Genomic DNA, 17,141 nt, shown 5'->3' with positions numbered 1-17,141 from the left:
CGGGAGGCACACACAGAGAACCGACTTGGTCAGTAGGGCAGAACGAGGCAGCTCTGTCCATCTCGTTTCACCGAGGATGCCACTGCATGGCAACCCATGAACAGTTGTGGTCATGCGGTCGATGGATACCAAAACGTTTCCATGTGGCTGCCAATAACATGCACCCTTCTCAACATCCCAGTGGGATGTACACATCAATAGGTATATACACAGGTATCATCATGCAATCCTTGACCAACAAACAGGCCCGACGGAAAAAACCTCCCTTTTCTAGAAATCAGCACATGTGTATCCTTGAAATGTAACCGACACTCGCCAGGCGCCGTTCCAGAGAAAGCTCATTGGCACTTGACAGGCAACGGCAGCTCAAAGGGCAGTTCACCCCAGCCCAGCGCCTCCTCTGCTGTGCAATCCGACCCCATCCTCCCTGCTCCATGCAGCATCTTCTTTGCTATGCAAGTGGGGAAGATCACACCATTGTAGCTTTTTGCCCCCTGTAACCTACTGGAAAGTGTTAACTGTGTCATGTGTAACCCTTTAATGACCAATGCACAAAAGGGCCAACTGAGGACTGCTCAGGTGCACCCTCTAGAACGATTTGTCGGCAGCTGGTTACTTTCGAGAATAAATCCTTTAAAAGAAAACCTTGCCCTGTTGTGTATTTTGGACATACACACACCAGGACATGGACCATTCGGTCAACATGTGCAACAGGCAGGGCTTGGCAAGCAAGATGGGAAGTGTCATGAGTACACTTCTGTAACTTGTTTGGACATGGTGTGTCTTTCATTTTCTTGATATTTCCCTCTCTTTCTCTGTGTATGTAATGCTGCCACCAGAAATTTAATTCCAATCCCATTAATTAACCTCCCCCTCAATATTGTATCCAGGCTGGACTATGTGGTCTTGAGGATGAGATGCTGATATTCAAACAGCCTGTAACTCTGAGTTAACCATGAATAAAATAAAACTTTATATGTATATGAAGTGGAATGGCTTCAAGATGTTCTGTAACCTTAGAGAGTAGAACAATGTATAATCATGCCTGAGGTACCTCACTCTTTCCCTTCTCAAACGCTCCTCACACACAGATCCACCTTCCTCTCCTGCGTGCAGGTCTCCGTCAGCTTCTCTCACACACCCTTACAAGACCTGACAATGTCAGGGTTTGACTCTTCCTGGTCACTACTATGTCTGCCAAGAATTCCTTGTCCATATGACTCTCAAGTGCCTTCCACAGCGCTCTCTGGGACCCTCAAAGGAGGCTGCCCCTGCCGATCCTGCAGACCCTGGCTGGCTCCAACTGACTGTACCTGCTGACAGACGGATAGTATCCATCGTCCTCTCTTCACACACTTCCAAGCTCTGCCCATACACAGTCACCAACCAATCACCTCACTCACTCATCGCCCCCTTTTATCCCCCTTGCGCCCTTCTGAAACTTGCCAGCTTTTAAAGGAACACACTCATAACACTCTAAATCATTACAGGGAGTGTTAACACTACTGCTGGGTCTGAATTCAGGGGCCAGATCTTAGCAGAATTCAGGCAAATCCAGTCACTCAAGGTTGTATTATCTTGATTCTCCATTGATCTGCTGAGGATTCTCCCTCACATACTTGGTGTAGGGTTGCAGATGGATGTGAAATAGAAAAGTTCTTGGTTTCAGGTTCTTCTCCAGCCTCCATCCCACAACCAAAAAAAAAAGAAACCATCTAAGACAATGCAGACTCACCTAAATGGTGCTGCTGAATGATTTAATGAGGTCAATATATATATGAAGCACTTTAAACGCCTTGTAGTGGCATAAAAATTACCTTAAAGCAACCAAAAAAAGGATCAACCCAATTCCAGCTGCACAGTATAAACATTTGGGAGTTGGTACAGCGACTAAACAGCGATGCCCACTTTGTACGCAATAACCTTTACTGATCTGAGATCTGACAGGCAAAATTCTGCTGGACTAGAAAATCTCCCTGGGGAAGCATTTGAAAGAGCCGCGTGTGTGCGGCTGCCCACAGGCCACCAGCCTCCTTGTCAGCGCCCCCGTCTTCAGCCACTGACTCTTCCATTCTGTTGCCAAGCGGTAAAGGAAGCGCTGGCCCTTGCCGGGCCTCTCCAGGCACTCTCAGAACATGACCTGCGCGCGGAAGTGCATTTGCTTTGTAGCATTATTCTGCATGCCGGTCTTCAGCATCCATTTCGCTTTCATTCTCTGGAGGTACTGCATGTCACGCTCACGGGCCAGCGCTGCTCCTGCAGGAATGGAGAAAGCCAACTCTGAAAGCCAACCAGCCGGCCGATGGACATTTAGGAGGAAGGCACACGCCTGCCACAATCCCTGCATGGGGTCCTTACAGAAGATGCAGCTGCTGCACTGGGAAAGGCATTAAATCTGTGCCCCAGGAAACTTAAACATTTAACAATTATCCCACCACAAGGCAGTCCACCCTTTTGCTCCTGCAAACTGATGGTCAGAAACTGCCTGGTTGAATGAGACCATGGATCCAATCCAGACTTCTGTTTCCAGCAATGGCCAGATGCCTCTAGAAATTCCTGAACAGATACTGCACTCTCTATATAAAGAGTTCAGGAGAACTGGGGGTGGAATACCTACTTGAACTTTTAGGATTGGCAGCACTGGACAGCTGCTAAAAGATTGAACTTACGAGTCATCAGTTCTTTGAAAAGTTGATACTACCTACTGTGAAAAGAGAGAACTGATTTGCCGGCACCAGTCAGTTACTATAATCAGTTCCTTCCAGGAAATATGTTTTTAGAAAACATATTTTAGACACTGCTCCAACTAGACGTATTTTAGACACTGCTTCAACTAGCAAAAGGGGCGTGAGCTACTGACAGCGTTGCCATATGAATTCTGCTTGCTCACCTGTACTGCTTGTCCAGCCTAGGGCTTTATATTGCTGCAACACTCTGCCCACTGCCTGCTTATTTTTAGAGACAGTTACAGCACGTGAGGAACCAAAGTGTTGCTTGTAGTATCGCATCAAGGAACGGTGACCAATCCTGGCACCTTGGTTAAAAAAAAAAAAAAAAAAAAAAAAAGGAGAATTTGGAGAATTAAAGCAAAAGAGAAAATAGTATAGCTGTTTGTTTTTGTTTTCAGACAAACTGGGAAATGAGAATATTATAATGCCTATGCCATCTTGTTACAAGCCTGTGAAGTCGAGGATCTTCTTAAGGGTATGACAGCCAAGCTTCATGTAAGGCAGAAGTTTCAAGCCAACTGCACAGTGGATAACACGCTTCCCTGAGTGGTGCCTTCCAGATGTTTGCATATAACTGACTGCATAAAGCTGACTGCATAAACTACCCTAATCTCCAACCATCGACCTTGCTGGCTTGCCTTAATGGAAGCTGTAGTCTAAAACATCTGGAAGACACCAGCTTGGAGAATATGGAGGCTTGCAACTCAGGTTAAGAAGTGGTGGAGCAGAGGTTCTCAGCCTTTAATCCTGGACCATCCAGCAACTATCTATGAATACCCCCAACCCACAATAAAGCGGGAAATGAACAGCACTCCAGAGAATTGGATCAACACTGATCTGCACACATTTGTAGTACGAGTCTGATACACAATTCTCAGACATTCAGTCCTGAAGACTTTTGGGCTAATGGCCGTCTGCCATCTCTGAAGTTAAGCTCCTTGCTCCTTTTAATAGCTTGTGCAAGTTCCCCTCACACACTTTCATTTTCAGAAGCACAGCAAACATAATTAGACTCATCTGTAAATGAACTGAGATTTTTTTGAAGACTGAAAACAATTGCTGCCTTGAGCAAGAGAACGTTCTTGCAAGAATCTTCTTTGCTGTGCACCTATTTAAGGGTCTGAGAAAGAAAACCTGGGATTTTATCCACAGGGAGGGATAAGCAGTATACTAACAACTGACATACGACAGTGACAACCATGATAGATCGCGTCAAGAGTCCATCTAGTCCAGCGTTTCAGCCACACAGTGGCTGACCAGCTGCCCCGGGGAAGCCCACATGTGCGCTGCAAGAGCACTGAGGCCGGCCTGCTGGCGTTCTCCAGCAACAGGCAGGCACAGGCCTACCTCCTCCGATAGTGCAGAAATTAATATACAACCATGACTAGTTGTCAATAAGAGAAAAGGGCCGACCCAATCCGTTAGTGCCTCACTTTGGCTAACAGCACAGAGAAGAAAAGCCTGAGGCAGTGTGTTCGCTTGTCGTGTCATCAACAAAATCCTGCCAGGTTTAGAGTTGGTCAACTTAGATTTACAAAAACAAGTTTTAGTCACTGCATCAAAAAGTTAACGAAGGTATTCCTCAAGGTCTTTCCTAGTTAAACTCCTTTCTCACTGTTCAGCTACAATATTCTGAGAAGATTAGCGCATATAGCTGAGAGCGAGCGTAGGCAACTTGGTACTTTCCATGTTTTGAACTACAACTCCCATCAGAGATCCAGTGTGTTGCAGCTGTTAAGTGTGTGGGACTGGAACAAAGGCGATCTCGAGAGTTCTAGTCCCCGCTCAGCCATGGAGCCAGCTGGGTGACTTTGTGCCAGTCACACACTCTCAGCCCAACCTACTTCACAGGGTTGTTGTTTTGAGGATAAGACTGAGAGCAGCAGGAGCAGAATGACATAAGCCCCTTTGAGTTATTTGCAAGCAAAAGGCAGGATATAATGCAACTCAATCAATCAACCCCAGCCATCATGGCCAAAAAATACAGAGGGCTCCAGGTTGCTTGTGGGAGGCTAATAGCAGCCATCTTCAGGTGGCCAGGGACCAATCTTCACCCTCCCAGACTACGCTGGGGCCAGTCTTGTACCTGCCAGTGTGCCATCAGCAAAAAACCCCAATAGTTTCATCACTAACATTTTGGCAGGAAACTGCTACAGGGAATAAAAATGGACGAAAGTAAGCTCTTCTGAGTCTTTGTAGCAGTTTGCTGCCAAATCTCAGTGGCAAAACACTGATTGTTTTTGCTGCCACCACTGAATTTTGGTGGCCCCGGGTGGCAGTGGGGGCTGAACCTGAGTCCCCCACCAGATGCATCGCGAGATGATCTGGGGTAGCTTTTGGGGAAAAACCCAGAGAACCAGCTGAGACACAATCCATCCAAGACAGAAGCAAACCAAAAGTGGGGGAAGAGAGCATCTGGGCAATTAGCAGTCTCCCCCCCACCCCCCAAGTCCAAAATGGAGGGAAGTTAAATACCTACACTGCTGCATGGCCTTTTAGACAACTGGCTGCCCTACCCACTGCAGGCACACTGTGACCCAGCTCTGACACCGCGGAATTCTAAGAAGGAGCACGGCGATCCGTGGCCATATAAATGCGCCAAGGACTCTGAAGAGCAACCTGAATCAATATTTATCATGGAGACAACCTCCAGCATCCCCACGTAAGCAAGCAGGCGGTGGGTCTGGCTGCTGGAATGTTAGCTCTGTGAAGAACTGTAGCACCATCTAATGGCTTGGGCGTTCAAGTGCACCTTCTGCCTTGATTTTAAGCATTTTCAGACACTCAAGTCATTTCCTACATTTCAGATCTCTACTTTCAGGAATAAGGTACCAAACAACAGCTATAAGATACAGATCTTGGGAAACGGGCTGTTCTTTTGAAAATAATTAATTAATTGCCTTCAGGGACCTTTCACCTTGTTCTCAAAATTTCCAGAACACAGCTGTCTGTGATTTCATCTGTGGCCCATGTTTGTCACATAGCTTTGGGTGGACAGCAGTGCTAGTGAAAGTTTATAACCCCCCTCCTGTTTTAGGGAGCAATCTTAGGGTGCCTAGACTACCTCTGAAGAGTGAGTGACAGGATACCCTGGACTGCCAGATTTGATGGCCGACCAGCCTCAGAGAAGGGAACCACAACTCGGCCTCTCTCCCAGCCACTACAGAAGGAGCAGCACAGACTCCCAGAGACTTGGAGTGCAACTTCAGAGGGAGGAAAAGAGGTGGGCGATGAGCTATCCTGTGGCCCCGCCAGCCTCCTTCCCTCCCCCTCCAAGATGCTGTCACTAGACGAACAAAAAGTCAAACAGGCAAAACTGCAGGGGGAAATTGTGGGGGCATGAAGAAAAGAAAAAGCTACTCTTCTTCCCCCTCTACAAAGGATTATTTTCTTTTATTTTAATACCACCCATCAGCAAAAAGACTCCCTGGGTAGTTTACAAAATCAAAATGCAATAATAAATACATTATAAAATCCAATACATTGATACAATATTAAAATATTATATTATTATTATAGTCACGGCAGCTTGATCACTCTTAGAGGTACGGTGTAAAAATTAAAACAGAAACTAAAATCTAACCATTAAAAGGGAAAAGACTTTCCAGCACCAAAAGGAACATAAACCATTTTGAACCAGGATGAGTTTCTGTCTTCAGGTTTGGGGGCTTAAAATCATCACAACAGGATTGTTTCCTAATGAGTCAAGGAAACTCGGAACAAAATCCTTGCAACTGCATAAAACAATTCTGTATCCACACACCCAATAGAGTTAATTATCAGTCTCCTGGCTTCATTCTGTTTATCATGCTGCAATGCAAATTCCTAAATCAAAGAAGGAAGCAATCCTAAGTTTTCCCTTCACACTACTACCACTGCTTAGGGTCATGCTGGGATCAGACTGCAAGGCCTTTGCAACTTCTGGACAGGAGGACAATAATGTGCCGAGTGTGGGGTTAAGATATTTTTGGAGGAGGTGCCCTGCTTTTGGAGCAAGCGATGACAATGGCATTTGCCAACAGTGAGCTTTTCTAGCAAATTAGCTTTTCCCTCTAAGGGGGGAATGGGGGCATGGGGCAGGGATCCTGAAACAAAGCAACTGTTAACCTTCCCACTCTAAGAGAACGTTCCCACTCTGTTCCTTCCATACACATGCCAAGCTTGTCTCTGGTATGACAAACTGCAGGCCAAGCAACATGCCTCAGGGGGTGAAGATCTGCACAGTGACTAATGCCCAGATCAAGATATGTCCCACCATTTGCAGTATAAAAGCACAAAGGTTCAGAGGAAAGGCAGGAGGGTATTACCTCCACGGCACCCAGGCAGTTATCGAGAAGCCAGCTGTGTGGACTAGCCCTGCTATCTCCCCACAACTGCAGAGCGACAGGGAAGGATGATTTCAGTGTACTTGCCTGAAGGTAAAATCAGCTCCATAGATTCTTCATCATACTCTAGGTTTTTCTCCAGCGGCCGTTCATCAGACATCTCCACACCCTCTTCTGCTTGATAGTCAGGGTACGTGCTCCTATGAACCAGTAACAGAACCAGTTTGCATTAGGAAAAACTGAGAAATAAGAGTACAGCTATGTTTAAAGGGAAACCCTAGCAGGTCAGTCCCAAACAGCACACACATTTAAAGAGTCAAAAACTGATGTACAGATCAGTAGGTAGAACTTTCATTGGTTAAACCATGCAATCCTTGACAGGCCTGAGAAAAAAACCCTCTTTTCTAGAAATCAGCACATGCGCATCCTTGAAATGTAACCGACACTCGCCAGGCACCATTCCAGAGAAAGCTCGTTGGCACTTGACAGGCAACGGCAGCTCAAAGGGCAGTTCACCCCAGCCCAGCCCAGCCCAGCGCCTCCTCTGCTGTGCAATCCGACCCCATCCTCCCTGCTCCCATGCAGCATCTTCTTTGCTATGCAAGTGGGGAAGATCACACCATTGTAGCCTTTTGCCTCTGTAACCTACTGAAAAGGGTTAACTGTGTCATGTGTAACCCTTTAATGACCAATGCACAAAAGGGCCAACTGAGGACTGCTCAGGTGCACCCTCTGGAACGATTTGTTGGCAGCTGGTTACTTTCGAGAATAAATCCTTTAAAAGAAAACCTTGCCCTGTTGTGTATTTTGGGCATTCACACACCAGGACATGGACCATTTGGTCAACAACTCCAAGGGGAAAACTCTCTCAAAAGTGGTATTTCACAATCTTCTATAATCTTTCTATACAATTAGGATAACTGACTGTATCAAGAAACGAATACAGCGTTCAGGAATATACACTGAGTAACTAATAAAATTTCCCAACATGCCTTAAAGCTGGCCTTCATATGCATAATTGCCATGTAATAATCTTAGGACTCTACCATTTCAGAAATGGGAGGATTAAAATCAGGAAGGCACCAAATGCAGGAAAAGGGAGCATGAAAACACCTGGCTGGTCCCTTTCTATTTCAGATCACCTGCAGAATGCATTTCTGAAAGCTTCCTAGGGGAAGGGGAAGGGGGCTCGTGCACTTCAACCATGGAAAAAAGAGCTACAGTTCCTCCACTGGCACCACCACAGGAAGCAGCCATGCAATATTGCTTACCCATCAGGGGCCTGGCTGCAGACTTTTTCCAGGGTGGCACAGTGCCAGGCCATGCAAAAACAGCTCCCATGCCATGCAGGCAACCTGGGCCAAAGTCTAACCACCCCACTCATGGCTCCTAGCCAACAGCATGACTGGCAGCTGCCATTTCTCACCTGAAATCATAGAAATCCGCAAACTCCAGGGCAGCATCTCCCTCTGTGAAGAGTTTACAGTGGCTTTTGTCGTTCATATGCGCTTGTACTGCTTCTGTAGTGTAAAAGGATTTCCCCTTCTCATTGCACCACAGGCAGATCTTCCCAACTCCGACCTTCCCTCCTGTAAAATTGCCAGGGGTAAAAGAGGTTTGATCCTGTATCAACTCAAAATATTTAGTTGTTTCACTATATTTTGTATTCTAAAGTCTACCCCACAGGAAAAAAAACCAAGGCAAACACAGGTAAGGTTACTAAGGAAGTCACTGGACTTCATTTGGAAACCTGTTAATCCTATATACTTATCCAATAGAAAGTGATCAAAGAACTGTGTGTTCACGAAGGTAAACTAGTATAAGGTACTCTTCTTTCCTCTGCAGCCTGCAACCAACAAAATTTCCAGTTAGCACTACAGCCTGTATCAAACTCCATGGTTTGGAAACCAGAACACTAGTGACTGGTTAACAAATGTACCACTGAGCCACGCTTTTATCCAGTTTGAAATGATCAAGTAATGAAATATCAAACGAGGTACATACACATATGAACAGCTGCTTCTGCTGTCAAGAATCTTCATTTCCCACCCTCTTCTTCACTGGTGCCTTTCCTTAAATATGAAGGCCACCCTTAAAGCCCTTCACTTTCCACAAACTCCTTAATGAATTAATACCCAGCTTTGTACCTTCAAGGAACTCAAGGCTTACTTAATTCTCCTCCTCCTCTCAATCTTATCCTCACAACCTGTGAGGTAGGTTAGGCTTAGAGTCAGTGACTGGCCCAAAGTCACTCAGACTGAGTGAGGCTTAGAACTCAGCTCTCCTGGGTCTCCAGTCCAACAATGGAACTGTTACATCTCACTGGCTCTTGTATTTGGCTGGTGTTCAGTGTATCAAATCCAGTTCTCACCTGCAACTGGTTGATAACCCTTAAGAAACATGCCTTATACTAGTCTCACATTTGAAGAAGTTGCCTGATTCATCACAAACAAAACCAAGTGCTAAGTTTTTGAAAATATTTGCTGGGGATTCATAGATGATCAACATACAAAACACAGACTTCAATGGCTCGAAAACCCTCCTCCAGCTACACTGGCTGCCCCCTCAAGTCCAGGCCTGATTCAAAGTATTAGTACTCACATACAAAGCCCTTTACAGCTTGAGTCCAGGTGATCTGAAAGAACACCTTGTCCCATATGTGCCTACTCGGACCCTGAGGTCATCTTCAGGTCCTTCTCTAGGAGATGGAAGTAAGGAGGGTGGCTAATGGGAGAAGGGCCTTTTTGGTTGTGGCATTCTGCCTATGGAATGAGCTCCTTAAAGACTATTTACATTCTTTTCAGTGCCTGTTAACAGTTAACTTTTAGTTCTAATATTGCATTTTACCTTGTACCGCTGCTAAAGGTATAGCTAAAGAGGTATAGCTATGCCTCTTCTCCATTTTTTCTTGTTTGTGCATTTTTGGCTTTTGTTAACCACCCAGAGTGCCTCAGTTATTTAGGCAGTATAAAAATGAAACAGACAGACAATTCTAGGTGCATTTTAAGTGCATTTACCCTACTCCACAGACTTAACTTTAAAGATGTCCATCTAGTAATGTCCTTTGAAATCTACACCTTACTTAAATTCAGCTTAATAATTTGAGCTCTACCCCCCAGGGAAGTATTTCCAAATAGATAATAGTTTGGTCTTTGGCTCCCATCAGCTCAAGCCAGGATAGTCAATACAGAGGCATCTTATGAGTTGCAGTCCAAAGCTCTTTGAGAGCACCAGGTTGCAGCAGACTGCTATAAACAGCTGGGAACAACTATCTGGAGGTTGCAGTTTAAAAAACAATACAGGAATTGCTAATGCATAATGAGAATCAGACCATGAGTGTTAAACTGGCTTCTTTAAAATCAACAACAGAGCTTTATCTGGTGAAGAGTGAGGAATATCCCACAGACTTACCTAAGTACTTAATCAGCCCTCTGAGATCTACAAGGTATTCTATGTCTGGGATAAAGAAACTGTGGACCTTTGTCATGTGGCCCACATTCTTCATGAGAGTGCTGGAATGGTGGGAACAGAAGAGGCAGTCCGTTACTGGGATCGCATCAGCGCTGAGACAATCTTTCGCAGATGCAGCCCCTTTGGCTTCATCTGAAATTCCTTCCTCCTCTCCTTCTTCAGATCCTACATCTTCATCTGAGTCCAGATCCTCCCAGTCTGTCAAACCAAATCAATGCAAAAAGTAAGATCAGTCTTTCCGTGTCACCAAGAAGGTGCACATTAACCATTCCAGACAACCAGCAGGCTGGTGCCCTGGTCATTAGCAGCGGTTCCTCCTTCGCTTGACTGGTCTCAGCATGGGACGGGCTGCTCCACTGGCCCAAATCAAACACTTGAACAATCTCAGCTGGGGTCGTGGACATTTGGCTTCAGCGCTCAGGAAGCTCAGTTCCCCTGGGCTCCCTGCCATGCCCCACTAATCACCTTCTCTGAAGAGGAAAGCGAGGGGAAATCCATTTCACATCGTGCATCACATCTATGCACTGTGGCCAAACCCCAGTCTATGCAGTACAGGTGCTCCACAGAATGGACTTCAGTACCGACCACCCCATGGCACCAGTCAGGCAGCTGGCCCTGGCATGGGAACGCAACCAAGCAGGTCATGCAAGCAGCCAAATTTCTCACCCAGCTGAAATATTCAAGTCGATTCCTTGCATGAGGTTCGGTCAATAACACGAACAGTTCTGGAGCAACAAGTATTCAGAAACACGAGCATCATGCCACAGCAGCCAACTTCCAAGGAATGGCACGTATCCTTATGAAGGATTTAAAAATGCCACTTAGGAGGTTTGCCTCTTAAGTTCTTGCACTAAAAATGATTTTTAAAGCTACCTGATTAAGTCAATTGCAAAGTTTGTGTGCAGTGTAATCCTATGCATGTTTACTCAGGTTGTAAGTCCCACCATTCAATGGGGTTTATCCGTCAAACCAATCAAGCACCCAATTAAACACTGAAGTCTGGCTGTGACACGTACACTGGCCTCCAGTGCCTCAAACCAGCTGCTGTGTATGGTCTCCTCTCCCCATTCCTGGATGTTCCTGCTAAAATATCCACATGCTATACATCCTGCTGCTGACATAAAGTACCCTCCCCCGTTTACCTTCGTCCATATCTTCATCCTCCCCTTCATCCTCAGACTGCTGCTTGGCCAGCTTCTTGGCCTGTTCTTCAAACCACTGTAGTCGGGGGGATTTCTCTGCGCGCTCCCTGCTCCGTAATGTGTTGCTACTTTCTTCAGCAACCAGGGAATCAGTGGCATTCCCAGGCAACACTGGAGTCTTCTTTGGAGACGAGGATGGCTGAGCTTTGATGGCTTGCTGGATAGCAGCATTCATGGCATCTTTGTCATTTTCTTGTGCAAGGCCTTTCTCCAAGTTCTTCTCATTCATGAGTTCCACCTTCCTGCTGACAGCTTGGACAGCTTTCTTTTCAAGGTCCAAGTGCTTCTTCGACTTCAGGTGGTTCTCATATGCATTGAAATTGGAAAATCTCTTGCTGCAAGCTGTGCAGTATGTAGCCGTGGCCTTGTTCTGTTCCTCCACCCCTGCTCTATGAGCCAGAACTCGCTCCTGGAAGTTCTCGGCAGTCACTGGTGGCATCTCTGCAACTTTCCGCTTCAGGTTGTACCTGTGCCAATCAGTCTTGTAGTGCGCACGCTGAACATCAGCATCTTTGAAAGCCACTCGGCAAGTGATGCAGGTGTATGAGGCCATGGCTGCAAAGGAAGAACAAGCCAAAACAGTAACAGGAGCTTCCCAAGAGCAAAAAGTAATGCTCAGCTAAGCACCCTAGAGATCCCTTATTTCATTGAAGAAACAGCTGACAGAAAGAAGCACTCTTCCCCCAAAGGCACTTATATCTTATGGATCTCTGCTGCTGCAGACTTTACGTTTCCAATTAATACAAAAAGGGAATGCATATGGCAGAATACAGGCAAGAACTTCCAGGTCCCATCATCTGGCGAAAGCAGCAAGTTCTGCACACTATGACTTTCAAGCTGAGTGCCATCCAGTTACAGGCAGTCTATCAAGGGTTTTGAAGAATTATAGAATAGTTGAGTTGGAAGGTGCGAAAAAAGCTATCGGGTCCAACCCCGTTCAGTGCAGGACTACAAGTTAAAGCATCCCAGTCAAATGGCTGTCCAGGCACATCTTGAATACCTCCAGTATGGGAGAGACCAGGACCTCCCTAGGTCATTGGTTCCATGGCCCATTGTTTCTTTGTATTATGCTAACAGTCAGGAAGGTTTTCCTGCTGTTCAGCTGGAATCAGGCTTCCTGTAACTTGAGTCTATGTTTTCATGCCCTGCACTTTGCGATGACCAAAAAGAGATCCTGGTCCTCCTCTATGTGACAATCTGTCAAGTATTTGCACGGTGCTATCATGATCTCCCTGCAACCTTTCCTTCTCAAGGCTTATCATGCCTGATTTGTTCAATGTCTCCTTGTAGGGCTTTGTTTCCAGTCCCTGAATCTTCCTGTTTACCTTCCTCTGAACCCTTTCCAGCTTGTCTGCATCTTTCGTAAACTGGGGTGCCCAGAACTGGATGCAGCACTCAAGATGAGGTCTAACCCGTGCTGAGTAGAGAACATCTAGTACTTCAAATTACTAGCAAAAACTGGACTAGATAGAAAAACCATTAGGTGGAAATTGGCTGCTAAAGTGGACACACAGAGTGCTCATCAATGGCACCTTCTCAAACTGGAGGAAGGTAACTAGTGGGGTGCCCCAGGGTTCAGTCCTAGGCCAGTGCTCTTCAACATCTTTGTTATTTAGATGAGAAAGTGCAAAGAACAATATTTGCAGATGATACAAAACTGGTGGAATAGCGAACACCCTAAAAGACAGAATGAAGATCCAGGGTGATCTTGATAAACTTAAATGCTGAGCTGAAAGCAACAGAATGAGATTCTGCAAGGACAAGTGCCAAGTCCTTCACCTAGGTAAAAGAAATGCATCGATACATGATGGCTCAAGAAAAGTGAAAAGGACCTTGAAGTAATTGTGGACAACAGGCTAAATATGAGCCAACAATGCAATGTAGTTGCCACAACGGCAAATGCTATTTTGGGATGCATTAATAGAAGTATTACTTCCAAATCACAAGAAGTAGTAGTTCCTCTATACTCCTCACTAGTCAGACCCCATCTGGAACATTGTGTCCTGTTCTGGGCACCAAGATTTAATAAAGATGCAGAAAAATTAGCAAGGGTCCAGAGGAAGGCAGGTATTCACATATCACTCCGGTCCTCTATTGGTTACACTGGTTGCCAATTGAGCCCAATTTAAGGTGCTGGTGATGACCTATAAAGCCCTAAACGGCTTGGGTCTGGAATACCTGAAAGAACGCTTTCTTCCCTATGTGCCCCCCTGCCCCTTGAGATCTGAGGTGGAGGTCCTGCTCCGGGAGCCCTCCTTGAAGGAGATTAGGAGGGCGGCTACCCAGAAGAGGGCCTTCTCTGTGGAGGAGCCCTGACTATGGAATATGCCCCCCAGAGAGGTTTGCCTGGTGCTAACATTATATTCTTTTCGGTGTCAGGTGAAACCCTTTTTATTTTCTCATCATTTTAATGCTTTTAGGGTTAGGGGTTTTTAGTATTTCAATTGTTGGATGCTGTAGTGTTTTGTTTTATTCTACTCCTTTATCATAAGCCATCCCAAGACACTAGTGGGGGACGGGGTAGAAAAGCTAAAATAAAATAAAATAAAACTAAATAAACAAAAAACAGAGAAACACTGCTCTATGAGGAGACACTGAGAGAACTGCGCATGTTCAGCCTTGAGAAGAGAAGACTGAGGGGGGACATGATCTCCCTCTAGAAGCACATCTAAGGCTGCCACAAAGAGGAAGGTCAAGATCTCTTCTTGCTTGATTTGGATGTAATATTTCTATTAATGCAGCTCAAAACCGTTTTGTAAGCCATCCTGAGCGCGTGGCAATAGGATGGGAAATAAAAGCCTGTAATAAATAAATAAATAGATAGATAGATAAAAATGCATTTGCCTATTTTGCCTCAGTATCACACTGTTGACTCATATTTAGCTTGTGACCTACAATAATTCTAAAAACCTTCTATTGAGCTAAGTATCTTCTGTCTGGTAATGATGCATTTAGTTTCCTTTCTAGGTGCAAAACTCAGCATTTGTCCCCATTAATTTTCATTCTGTTGTTTTCAGCCTAGTGGTTTCATAAACATCTTGCTCTGCTGCTTACCCAGGACCACAAAATAGGAACACAAAAGAAGCAGTTTTGTCAGACTTGTGGCTGGCCATAATACAAAGCTAGTGACTGGAGGTTTTGCACCCATCCAGCTTGAGGGATCATGAGGGCAGCTGGTTTGCCACCGAGTCCTGGACTAGACAGACCTTTGGTCTGATCGGTGGATCAAATTGTGAACCAACAAATGCCTATATTTCCTCTAGTCACCATGAACACAGAAGAGGTAGAAAAAGTAGTAAATCAACTCAGGAATTACTGCCACACATTAGCTAACACTGATGTGGAATTGAGCACCAATTCATGCCAGACTCCTTCCTTTATGCCTGCCAAGTTGTTCCACCCCACCCACTTCCAAGCCCCCCCCCCATTTTCTAATCAATAGCTGAAATTGCTCTGAAATTGGTTTCTGTTGCTGAGAACTGTGGGTTTAAAAGAATCATTTAACAAGCTGCAATTAAAGGTTGCACCCAGAACAGTTCTCAAATTGCTCAAAGTGCCTGTGGCCCAAACAGGCTGCTTGTCCATGAACTAGCACAATAAAATCGAGTCCACATTTCCTATAGTATCAGTAACAAGCTGCAAAGAAACACTTGAATACAGCCATTATGGCATATATTAATACATACCTAACAAGACAATACTTAAACCCCCCACACATTTTAGACTGAAAGTGAGGCCTCACGTGATTAGATGCTCTTCCCACACAAAATCATGATTTTCCAAGGCAGTCTAGTAAGAAGGCTACCCTGGAAACGCTGCCCCAGTGTGACAGATTTTTACGTGCAAGATTATTTTTTGTATTGCATGGATTTTTGTGTTGCTCTCACCTGCAGTTTTCAATGGAGACCTTTTCCCTTTTTTTCCTTTTACATACCCATGCATACATATCTGTGCATTCTTAATTAATCCTTACTGTGTAATTCTTACTGTGCAATACAAAAATCAAAGAAAAAGCCACACCACTAAAGAAAAAACAAAATGGTGCGGTTTCGGCCACACGTGCGTGCATGTTGGGGGACGCATTTCAGGGCAAAATGGGTTGAAGTGCTGGCCTGGATCCGACTCGAGACAGTACGCAGTGACACTGGAGTAAAGAAAACTACCAGGCTAGGCCTACGCAATGAGCACTCTGTGTAGCTTGGCCCACAGTTAGGGGGAGTTTTGTTCAAATATTAGGTCGGGGTGGGGGAGAAGATCAGGAAGTGTTCCAGAAATGCGCTGGCAGGACTTTGTTTTAGCCGAATGTTCTGAAGCAGCCCATTACTGGTTTTATTCCTCCGGGGCTATGTCCGAAATGCCTATGTATGGTTCAAAACGAACACGTGTCAATTTCTTGCCGTCAGCACACAGACAGAGCCTATGGCGGAACCCAGGAAACTGCTCGTCCCCCTCCCGGTCCTTTCCACCCGCTTTTGTCTTTCCTTTCCCCCTTTTCAGCCTGCAAAACCTACCCGGAGCCGCAGCGGAGGGCGACTCGCCGCTCATGACCCGGCAGGGGAGACGCCGGCGGGGAAGAGGACAGCCCGGGGAATCGGCCCTCGAACGCGGCGGCGGGACGGCCGCGAAACGCGAACGCTCCACGCAGCGCCGGTCTCTCCGCGCCAGGCCCGCCTCGCCCGCCCCGCGAGAAGGCCGCCCCTCAGAGCGGCGCCGGCAGCCGCCCTTCCGCGAAGGAGACGCAGGCGGCGCGTCCCTCCGCTGTTCCGGTTTCCTCTCCGCCCTCGCGCGGCGCGGCGCGCCCTCTGCGGCCCCGGAGACGCGGCGCGCCGGCGGCGGCCGTTACCGAGCGCTCGGCGTTCTGCGTCCTCACCTCTCGAGTCTTCCGTGCGAGGTCACCGTGCTGTCCCGGTGAGACGTTCCCCTGGCGAGCCCGCCCAGGATCGCTCGCGAGCAGGCGGAATCTTCTTTCCTGCCGCTTGGGGGAGATCGAAGGAGAATACGGAGAAGCCACGTGCCCAAGATCCTGCAGGCGATCCTGCGCCTCTTCCAGATCAAAGGGTTTCGCGTATGACGTGGGAGCAAACCCGGGTTTTCAGCGGAGAGTCCACCTGTCGTAGCAGGTGAAGCGAGTGGTAGCTCGTGGGCCCACACAAACATACTCCTTTCCAAATACAGGTTCATCGTATTCGCGTCTTGCGCGTTTGTGTGAATGCAGAACACGTGTGGATCAGTCTTTTAAAAAACGCCAGAGGGAGCAAGCCATGGTGCAGCAGGGCATAAATCTCACAGGCATTTCAGATATGCAACACTGAAAGAAAAACGCATTAAGTATGATACAATAATCCAAATATTAAGCTAAATTTCCAAGTCTAGAATTATTTAAGACTCAGAACACTTTGGCAGGCAAAGAGTAG

The 17,141-nt window shown here is 46.3% G+C and overlaps 1 protein-coding gene across 2 annotated transcripts; it reads right to left on the bottom strand.

Moving 5' to 3' along the window:
* Positions 1–1,740: 1,740 nt before the first annotated feature.
* ZNF622 (zinc finger protein 622) lies at positions 1,741–16,642 on the bottom strand. Of its 2 annotated transcripts, none has more exons than XM_044442943.1 (7): positions 16,598–16,642; positions 11,668–12,282; positions 10,466–10,723; positions 8,481–8,643; positions 7,142–7,254; positions 2,891–3,034; positions 1,741–2,256 (listed from the first exon to the last, which is right to left on the bottom strand). In XM_044442943.1, the coding sequence occupies exons 2-7, from the start codon at positions 12,278–12,280 to the stop codon at positions 2,129–2,131; spliced, it is 1,419 nt and encodes a 472-aa protein (XP_044298878.1). In that variant the 5' UTR covers positions 12,281–12,282; positions 16,598–16,642; the 3' UTR covers positions 1,741–2,128. The 2 variants fall into 2 exon arrangements, with proteins under 2 accessions (XP_044298878.1, XP_044298877.1); XM_044442942.1 differs by lacking the exon at positions 16,598–16,642 and adding an exon at positions 16,239–16,383.
* Positions 16,643–17,141: the final 499 nt, after the last annotated feature.

This window comes from Varanus komodoensis, unplaced genomic scaffold, assembly GCF_004798865.1.
Source record: "Varanus komodoensis strain SLA01 unplaced genomic scaffold, ASM479886v1 scaffold40, whole genome shotgun sequence".
Lineage (NCBI taxonomy): Eukaryota > Metazoa > Chordata > Lepidosauria > Squamata > Varanidae > Varanus > Varanus komodoensis.
This window is presented reverse-complemented; position numbering and strand designations above follow the sequence as displayed.

Coding starts and splice junctions, on each gene's coding strand:
- ZNF622 (XM_044442942.1), bottom strand. CDS start 16,272: ATGAGCGGCGAGTCGCCCTCCGCTGCGGCTCCGG. Junction 12,283..16,238: donor GCCCTCCGCTGCGGCTCCGG/GTAGGTTTTGCA, acceptor CTTCCTTTGCAG/CCATGGCCTCATACACCTGC. Junction 8,644..10,465: donor AGGGCTGATTAAGTACTTAG/GTAAGTCTGTGG, acceptor GCAATTTTACAG/GAGGGAAGGTCGGAGTTGGG.